The sequence below is a fragment of the Pyrus communis genome, chromosome 9 (assembly GCF_041283825.1).
Source record: "Pyrus communis isolate YQ-2024b chromosome 9, ASM4128382v1, whole genome shotgun sequence".
In the NCBI taxonomy this organism is placed as follows: domain Eukaryota; kingdom Viridiplantae; phylum Streptophyta; class Magnoliopsida; order Rosales; family Rosaceae; genus Pyrus; species Pyrus communis.
Genome location: NC_142573.1, coordinates 8124036 through 8134417, shown reverse-complemented (window position 1 = coordinate 8134417; position 10382 = coordinate 8124036). Strand labels below are relative to the sequence as shown.

The 10382-nt window shown below is 35.2% G+C and overlaps 2 protein-coding genes across 2 annotated transcripts; both read left to right on the top strand.

Annotated features, from left to right (window-relative positions):
- The first annotated feature begins 441 nt into the window (after positions 1–441).
- On the top strand, positions 442–4748 carry LOC137738964 (UDP-glycosyltransferase 82A1). The gene is made up of 2 exons (XM_068478432.2): positions 442–970; positions 3723–4748. The coding sequence occupies exons 1-2, from the start codon at positions 472–474 to the stop codon at positions 4655–4657; spliced, it is 1434 nt and encodes a 477-aa protein (XP_068334533.2). The 5' UTR covers positions 442–471; the 3' UTR covers positions 4658–4748.
- Positions 4749–5472: 724 nt separating this feature from the next.
- LOC137739601 (OVARIAN TUMOR DOMAIN-containing deubiquitinating enzyme 11) lies at positions 5473–10138 on the top strand. Its single transcript, XM_068479224.2, has 10 exons — positions 5473–6113; positions 6620–6820; positions 7602–7675; positions 8083–8137; positions 8412–8486; positions 8746–8819; positions 8941–8989; positions 9333–9417; positions 9656–9712; positions 9835–10138. Exons 2-10 carry the CDS (start codon positions 6653–6655, stop codon positions 9879–9881), a joined length of 684 nt encoding a protein of 227 aa, XP_068335325.2. The 5' UTR covers positions 5473–6113; positions 6620–6652; the 3' UTR covers positions 9882–10138.
- The last annotated feature ends 244 nt before the right edge of the window (positions 10139–10382 follow it).

Sequence of the window (10382 nt, the reverse complement as noted above, 5' to 3'; positions counted from 1 at the left end):
GGGTTGATATGGTAAGTATCATTGATTAATTGTGATGAGAATTTCTTACTTGTTTGAGTTGATCTTCAATCAGGAATATTGTATAAGAGATAGTATTTGGTGATTAATTATATCTTTAATGCCTTGAATTTTCCATGCCACGAGTAGGGGATCCGGAGCTTGCTAATATTGTAGTTAGCTACTCAAGCCTTGAACTGTGCGTGGGAATTATTGTGATCCCTGCCCATTTAACGAGGACAATCTTGTCTTCTTCGAAAAAAAAGTCCACGTATTGTCTCCAAAAATTTTGAGATTATTTTTTGCTCCACAATTAAGTAGAGGCTTATAGTTTATAACAGTACACATCATGTTGCACATGCATAGTTGACTCACCCCTCACTTTCTATAAACGTAGGCTTGTTTCAGACTCCCGAAATCAATCACTAGCAAAATATACGCCATACATGCTAAAAGAGTAAGAGATAGAGAAAGATGGGAAACATGAAGTGCATAAAGAGGTCCATCTCCAACCCCATCATCATCCTGGTTCCATATCCAGCACAAGGACATGTCACTCCCATGCTTAAATTAGCCTCAGCCTTCCTCAGCCAAGACTTCAAGCCAGTGATGGTCACTCCGGACTATATTCACCACCAGATAGTCCGGAAAGTCGAACCGAAAGACAAGATTTTGTGCATTCCAATCCCAGATGAATTGGACAAGGACACCCCGAGGGACTTCTTTGCCATTGAGAAGGCCATGGAGAACAACATGGCAAACCCTCTAGAGAGACTTATTCATCAGCTTGATGATAAGGATGGTGATGAAGTTGTGTGCGTAGTTGTTGATTTGTTGGCATCATGGGCTATAGATGTAGCCAATAGATGCGGGGTAGCCTGTGCTGGGTTTTGGCCAGCTATGCATGCCACATATCGCTTGATCACTGCAATTCCAGACATGCTAAGGACAGGTCTCATTTCTGCTGATACAGGTTAGTCGTTGATAATATTTTCTAGTATATGCATGAGATCATCATCTACGTCTTCGTTTGCCTTTTTTAGTCTCCCTCTTTTGGTTTCTTTAATGGCATAGCAGCTTACATAACATAACTGCACTATCGTGGTAACATTTCGTGTCAATGTTACATTGATATATGAACAAAATTGAGATATAACACAGAATGTCATGATGACAGTATACTTATACTATGAAAAACTCCTTTGTTCAGTAGTACTAGTATCTTCTAAGTTCTCATTTCATACCTATAAAACTTTATTGTTGTTTGTACCAACTTGGTCTTTATGTAAAAGATTATTTGGAATTAATGTGTTCTAGGTGTTGTAAGACATGTGATAACTAAACAATATTGTTTGACTCCTTACATAGTATGCATTTATTTTTATTTACAAATTAATCGCTTGACTTCGTACAAAGTGTGCATTTATTTTTATTTACAAATTAATCGTAGTATAACACATGTATAAAATTATCAATATATATGTATATATATGTCAGATTTTCATTTGTCTATCAAAAGTCGAGTATTTCTGATGCATATGCATAATTTTTTTTAAAACATTTATTATTATTAATGGGAGAGGAGAGTCCGAAACTCTTACAATAACTTAGGGGGAGTCGAAGTTTGAAACCTAATACCTATTCACTAGGATATTAATTAAATCACATGCATGCATATGCATTATTTATTTATTAATAAAATTGTATGATGGTATTTATGACTAAGACATTTCATAGTGCGACTTATGTGAAGCAGGCAAGTGGATCACATCTTAATATCTATTACGATCGATAATTTTATAGTAAATGTAGGCATTATTCTAATTAGGAACAACATGGGGTACGTGTTTTTTAGTTAAATACGTACCGAAGAAAACTGAGATTTCATTATAAAATAAATTGCCAATATGAGGAGTAACTCAACCTTTTATAAGCTATTGCAAGGTCCATCCTCTCATCAGTGTGAGATTCATTATCAACACACCTCCTTATGTGTGGCGAATTTTTAAACCTAATACGTGGACAACACAAACGAGGTGACGTGGAGCGCGTGTGGTCGTTGGACTTCACACGTGGGACAACCTTGGTCTGATACCATGAAAAAAGTTGAGGTTTCACCATAAAATCAATTGGCAATATAGGGAGTAGCCCAACCTCTTATAAGTTTTTGCAAGGTCCCTCCTCTCATTAATATGAGATTCATTCTCTGCAAACATCCATGTAGATATATTGAAGTAAGCAAGTTGAAAACCACTGCTGGGTGGATGAATTTTAGGTATGTATTCCACACGCTCTGAGTTTGATTACTGGCACTAGTGAATCGCACGATGGTGGCTAGAGGGAGGCTGAAATGTCTTTGTAAATCTTTCTGGCCCCTAGAAAAGTGGATTGACATGGCAAAGCTACCAATCTCTTTTTCAGGAAAAATAAAATAAAATAAGCAAGTCGGACAAAGTACGGTTGAGTATTATTGTTGTTAGGGTTCAATCCATATAAATCTTCTCAAAATGTTGTAGCTGTAAATTAATATTAAGCTTGAATATATTAAAGGCATATGAACTTCATAACCATCCAACGTGTATCAATTAGTTGAACATGACATTTTTGTAATTTAAAGATGGAGTAGTACTTTGATCCGAGTCCAAAAATCTAAGCTGTTATTGGATTTATTCTAATTGTCTTATTGTTCAATTTTAATTAAAGTTTATTTATTTATGCATCTTTACTCAAATATTTAAATATAAAAATCTAATCACTTTCAATAAAAAATAGTTAAAAGAAAATTTATATATCATTATTTATATACATATATATAATACTATATCATAGGTTGATAAAATATATTTCATCTATAATAAAGATATATACGAAAATAAATAAAACCTAATCTACCTATCATCCATTAAAATAGTTCAAAAAAAAAATCATCATCCATACATTTATAAATTCATATACATGATGATATATATTGTACATAAAACAAATATTAGTTAACATAGTTAACCTAACCTGATGAAGTAGAAGGAAAAAATCGTGATACAAATTAGGAGCAGTAATAAGGATAAACAATATTTAATTTTTATATTTAATCTTAAATTTAAGTAATAAACAATCCCATAAATAAAGAGATATTTATTACAAATAATAAAATAAATTGATGTGGATAATCGAGTGGACCTAATCCATGGACTACAAAATTAGATTTATATAAGTTTACCCTTTAAGGGATTAAAAAAAAAACACTAAAAAATCATCTTCTTTCTTTCTATAGCATAACTTAACTGAAGTTTCTTCAAAACGCTTACTCGAGCCAAAGCAAAATGTATATGAAACAATTCTAAAACTAAATGATAATCAGACACGTTCCAACATTGACGAAGCAAATTAATTTGGTTTTTGAACTTTTGGAATTAAGACATTAATGTGATACAAATAGTATTACAGACTTAAAGGCTTGTTTAGAAGTACTTTTAAAGTGATTGACACTATTTTTAGTGAAAATGTTTTTGAAACCAATTCTTAGTAAAAACAAAGTAAATCTTGGAGAAGCACTTGAAGTGTTTCACACAAGAAGCACATATTTGGTTGCTTCTTCCAAAAAACACTTGAAGTCCTTTTGAAACCCCAAAATCAATTTCATCAAAAACTCTTTTAGTCATTTCAAAATCACTTCCAAACGAGCTCTGAGACACTAACGTGTATATAATATAATATAATCTTGGCAGGATTTCCAAAACAACTAAGTGGTATATGCTTACCTAATCAACCTGTGCTATCTACTGAAGAGCTGCCATGGTTGATTGGCACTCCAGCTGCAAGAAAAGCAAGATTCAGATTTTGGACTAGAACCCTAGAACGATCGAAAACGCTTCAATGGATACTTGTAAATTCTTTCCCAAATGAATACACCATCAGCGATGAACAACATCAACAACTCGGTGATCAATTGTTCAAGAGCACCACAACCCAACAACCTCTTGTTTTCCCAATTGGTCCTTTGAGCAAGCACACAACCACCAAGAACCCTAGCTTTTGGGAAGAAGACACGAGCTGCTTAAACTGGCTAGACAAGCAAAACCCTAACACAGTTGTTTACATCTCTTTCGGAAGTTGGGTTAGTCCAATTGGAGAGGCTAAGGTTAGAAGCTTGGCATTGGCACTAGAAGCTTTGGGAAAGCCATTCCTCTGGGTGCTTGGATCTTCATGGCTTGGAGGCTTACCAATTGGGTACTTGGAAAGAGTGGCAAAACAAGGCAAAGTTGTGTCATGGGCCCCACAAATGGATGTCTTGCAACACAAGGCAGTGGGATGCTATCTCACACACTGTGGGTGGAATTCAACAATGGAGGCCACTCAGTGCCAGAAGCCTCTCCTGTGCTATCCAGTGGCTGGGGACCAGTTTGTAAATTGTGCATACATTGTGAAAGTGTGGAGGATTGGGGTGAGATTAAGTGGGTTTGGACAGAGAGATGTTGAGGAAGGATTGAGAAGGATGATGGAGGAGGATGAGATGAGCAAAAGGATGAGGAAGCTAAATGAAATGACTATGGGAGATGAGGCTAATTTGAGAGCTGTGTCAAATCTCACTGCCTTCACCGATCAGCTTAAGATGTTTACACTTGGGTATTCTAATAATGGTGTTTATGACTATGTTTTCTAGATTAATTATTCTATTTAGTTCTTATGTAATTTTGTTGAGAGATTTTCTTTTTGTATTTGTTATCTGTAGAGAGATGTTCAACACTAGTGGAATTCCATCCTAACAATGATAAAGAATTTGGTATTATTTACAATTAAAATTTTCATTGTTAATTTTTTTATATATAGGTGGTATCGTAATTTAAATAAGTTATAGTGTTGGGGGGAAAGATTCGAACTTGAGTGCATAGAGGAGCACTATCTGCTCTAGCAAAAGTAGCTACCCCTCGTCTACAATAATTAGGTTATAAGTTGTAATTAGTGGACTCCTTGGACGTTCTTAATCAACTTGATGAGAACTATTTTATCATAATCAACGACTAAAGTAAACAAAGCAAAGAACCAAAGTAAATGAGAGACATTCAAAAGCAATACAAGAAGCTTCCCATTTTTTTTATCTTTTTGTAGTTTCACGTGTGACAAATCACATAAAATGCCACATAGATTGGCGTGCAAATAAGTAAGAACACTATGGTAATTTATTTAGTAGAGATTAATTCATACAAAGATACTAGCTAGGCGTAATGAAACATGCATTTGGTGCAAAAGAGTCACTTGTAAAAAGAGAAATAAGGGTGTGGATTCGAAAATTCTCCTCCTTAGTTGATAAAAAAAATTATTTTAATACATAGACGAATGTAAATGTGAACGTAACTACATTAGCTATAGAAGATGTGCGCCCACTTTGCATCAAAATTCGAATTCACTCCCACGGATATTCTCCACTCGAGCGGGGAGTGGTATTCTTATTTTATCCTTGTTCATTTCTTTCAATTTGATTTGACCATCGAAACCATTTACTTTTTGATTCGCTTTTCAAAAAATCACCTAGCGGAAAATCAGTGTTGCAAAGATTTAGTTGCATGATAAGGAAAGAAAAAATAAAATAAAATAAAATCTGAAAAAAAAAAAAAATCAATTTGACATCCCAAGTCTTGACTCATGATTCACACGGTTTATAGAAGTTTGGTGTTGAACTTGTTTCATTTTTGTTGTGTTTTCTTGTCGGAAGTAGAGGATGACGTTTTGTCAAAGGCTCCGCAGCGCTACCCATTCAATTCCAACCTCCAACCCTTTCCTTCCTGGCTTTTATTTTTTTATTTTTTTCTCTGACCCTTCTTTTGGCTACCAAGTCAAATTTCGTTTTCCTTTTTTTTCTTCCAGATATTTATTATACAGTTCAGCTACCTAGGTTGAATATATTTACAGTTTTATTTATATTTATATTTGTATTTGTATTATCTTATTATTTTTAGTTGCATATCTTGGAGTTCATCCAATTCCTTGTTTGGTTGCTGAGAAAATAAGACAAAGAGAAAACTTGGATTTGGGATCTTCCCTGTTTGTGGATTTGCTTCTGTGGACTGCTATATTCAGCTCAACAAGTTCATTTGATTTAATTAAAGCTCAGCTGAGAGGTACAAAGACTTTCTCTGCAGAAATTTTTTATTTCTCAGGAACTGAATTTAGCTGCAGGTTCTTATTCGTTCGGTTTGTTTATATAATAATTTATGCTTTTCAATTACTTTTAGTTATTTTTTAAAATTTAATTTAATTGCTGCTGCTATTGAGTTGCTTTCCTTTCACACTACATCTGCTGTTTGGCTGGTGAGAAAGTGCAATGAAATAGAAAATCAGATTATGTCAAGATCAATCACTGTGTTTCCATCCAATTCAAGTAAAGCCTTGCACTTCCAAGAATTTGATGATAATCGAAATGCAAGATAGAAGATTTTCGTTTCGTTTTTTTTTTTTTCTAAATTTTCTCAGCAACCAAACAGATGATAAGTGAAGGGGGAAATTGATATGTCATTAATCCATACATTAATCTCAAATTTTTAGGGGTTCTAGCTCGTAGCTACCGTTATGACGGTTACTGTTTTGGATTACTTTGACGAGTTATTACACTTGACATGTTTTGCAGGGGTGTGTTTGTGATCTGTCTAGTTCAGGCGGTATGAATGGAAGCTACAGCAATGCGAGTGCGAGTTCAAGCTCGAGTTTAGATAGCAGCAATCATGATACAGAGGATGATCAAGCCATTGCAACCATCTTGGCAGAAGAGGAAAAGGTCAAAGTTGATCGCAGGCTTGGGAAGAGACTGTCCCACTTAGATTCGATTCCGGTAATGTTCCTTGCTAGTCATTATGTCTACAATGTTTCTAGTTCCCGGATTAGAGGTGTGACACCCTAATGCATCTTGTATATATGCATATATGTTATATGTATATATACTATATAGGTGAAGATATGAATATATGTATCCATTTGTTGTATCGATTTTATAAAAAAATTTAAGGGAAAATTAAGCCCATGACTGGTTTTTCCTGTTGGTTGTTATGAATGGGAAATAGCTAATGTATGCTTTTGGCAACGCAAGCAGAAATTGGTGATATGTTAACTAAGTCGCACCCTTTCACACCTTATGATACTTGGGTTGATCTTGAAGTTTCAAATTCTTTTTTCGAGGTGTTACTTATACATTCCTTTAGACATAAATTTGTGCTGGTGTAGTAGTGTTACTGGTGTATGTAGTATGGGATATGAAATATCATTGCAAAATAGATGTGGGCTTTTGATACTTTCGACACGCTAATTTTCTTGTTTAGTTTTAATATGAGCACCATTTTCCTGCCTCATATACGATTGCTTGCTATGTCTGTTGGAATTGAGGAGGCATTTTTCAAACGTCGTTAGGTCTATATCACTCAATGAATTCTTACTCCGCTGTATGAGATAGGTTGCCTGCTCCGTTATCTTAAGATAAATAATATACTCTCTGCCTACTGTCTGAGCAGTGCATAGATGCATGAGATAACCTTGTTGGCCATTTGACTGAAAATTGGGTAGCTTATTGGTATTTAACTGGATATAAATATGTACCCACTGATTTATTGTGTTTGCAGCACACTCCCCGCATAAATGGGGAGATACCTGACGTGAATGATGCGACCCAAGACCATGAGCGCCTGTCGGCAAGGTTGTAATTTCTGCAATGAGCTCTCTACATAATTTCTACTTGATTTTATATCGCTACCTTGGCACTTTTTACGTTTACTGAGCTTTCCTTTATTCAGTGCTTATAGTACACGAGTTTAGACGGTATAATTTGATCATAACTTTACAATTCTTATTTTCTCAAAACTAACTTTAGAAAAATCCTTCTCTCTTTTTTCCGAGAAGGCGGGGGTGGGGTTTATTGTGAACTGCTCATATCGAATAGCCTGGTATCCTTTGCTACTCTCATTTGGGTATTATATGTCGCTGAACTAATGAGAGATGTAACTATGACCAAGCAGCTTTGTTGTGCACTTGGGTATGTAGAGGGATGATTTGGTAGCAGGAAGAATCATCTTGATTGTAATAATATCTTTTTGATTGATTCAGGTTGGCAACATATGATTTATCTGAACTGCAGATCGAGGGCGATGGAAATTGTCAGGTTTGGCTACAATAATTAATTTATCACCTTATTGTTTTCAAAGTATTTGCATCTGTTGAGATTCTATATATCTTTATACATTGAAACGCAAAGGCATACCAAACGTATATTTTAACATATTAGGTTTTTGTTATTTTGTTTACTTGGGTTACATTGGTGTAACGCAATTGATTTATCAGCCCACATTTATTCGTTTGCATCCCTCTACTTCTCTTTTTGGGAGGAGAGAAGGGGTTTCCGAGTAATTCTAAGATATTTGGTTAACATGCTGCAGTTTCGAGCAATAGCAGATCAATTGTTTCGGAATCCAGAATACCACAAGCATGTAAGAAAACAGGTGATAAAGCAGGTACGGCTGATGAAATTCCTCCAGTTGTTCATTTTCATTATATTAGTTTAGTTACCGTAGGCTTTGATCGATAAGAAGATTGTATCTTGAGATAATATTTTCATCTATTACTGGTAGTGGTATGAAATCTTAATACCTTGCTGTATGGAATGGATGCAACATCTTAGGAGTAACACTAAGATAGCCTTTTATGTTTGAATTTTTTCTTGCTTTTTGAATTTTCTTTATATTGGGTGTTTCTTAATATATTTTTTTTCAGCTAAAGCATCACAAAAAACTCTATGAAGCTTACGTCCCGATGAAATACAGACGCTACCTGAGGAAGATGAAAAAGTTAGATTTCTGCTTTCAAGTCTACTAATTATTTACTGCAAAATTTGAGACATATTGCAACGTATATATCTAACTGTTACTAAAAGTTAACTTGATTTTGTACACAACACTGTGGCACTAGAACCGGGGAGTGGGGAGATCATCTTACACTACAGGCAGCTGCAGATCGAGTAAGTTCGACTCTACTTTTTCTCCCTTTATTCAGGTTCTTTTAAGGTCACTTAGTGAAAATATTGACTTTCTCTTCACCTCACCGTTTATGTTGTCGAGGTATATTTTGTATATGGTTGTGACTTGAAATTGTTACAATGTCAGACCAAAAATGTAAAAGGAAGTTGTTAAAATGTAGTATTGGTGAGATCGAAGTAAAGAACTGTAAATCATTGTTTATTTGCATACGTTGATTCTTCTGTTTGCTCCCTGGTAACTCCATAATAGTTTTGTTCTTTCCTGCTTTATATAATGCTAAGTTTCACAGTGATTGGTTTCTAACAGTTACGGATTCTTCTGTAGTTCGGAGCCAAGATTTGTTTAATCACCTCTTTTCGAGACACTTGCTACATCGAGATTCTTCCTAAAGATGGGAATCCTACCCTAGGTAAATCTCATTTGCTTACTCCATCTTTACTTGAATCGTGAAAGTCAAAAGAAACTGCACAATGTACATATTAACCAAGTGGTACTGATATGCTGTGGAAAATCAAGCCAAACTAGCCAAGTTGGGCTTTTGGATGGAGTTAAACTCATAACATGATACGTACGTGTGGGTTCAAACTTCGTCATTAAAATATAACGAGGTTGCGATTGTTTTTGTTTCAACTTTTGTGGTGTTTCAGAACTTTGGCTGAGCTTTTGGAGTGAAGTGCATTATAACTCCTTGTATGCAAGTGCAGGTGATGAACTAAGCCATTGCTTACACTTCTTATTTGCAATTTGTTTCTCCCGACACTTTGGTATCGGTCCCATTCAAGGTATATTCAATCCTCTGATTCCTTTTTTACGAATCTGTTTACAGATGTTCCGACAAGAACTCCCCGAAAGAAGCATTGGCTGTTGTTCTAGAGTTATTTCAAACCGTATTCGGTTTCAAATACTCCGTATACAAGTTACATTAGTAGCAAGTATATTATGGCGACGGGCGTTGTAACTTGCTGTAAACTAACAAGAATTCAGATCTTTCTTTCGAGTTAACGTCGGTACGCCGGAAATTAGACTTCAGATATCTGTAAATAGACGTTACATGCTGAAGGATCACATAGCTTTTCTGTGTGTGTTTCTGCGGATTCTTGTATAAAGTCATCAAATCATTTTTCCAACAAGTGAAATGCGGTTTAAGTCATCTCGCACATCAGTTGGCAACTAAACATCGTATGCGCAATTTGAACTCGTAAAAAATGTCACTAGACCAATCGGTCATTGCGAGTTTAAAATGTCACTAAACCAACTGATCGTTGCATTTAGAGGTGAACTACAACTCTAAATATCACTTTCCACACTCCTCGTCCTTTGACACGTAAAGTGGGAGAAGTTATTTAGGGGGTGTAGTCAAACTAAGATTTTAAA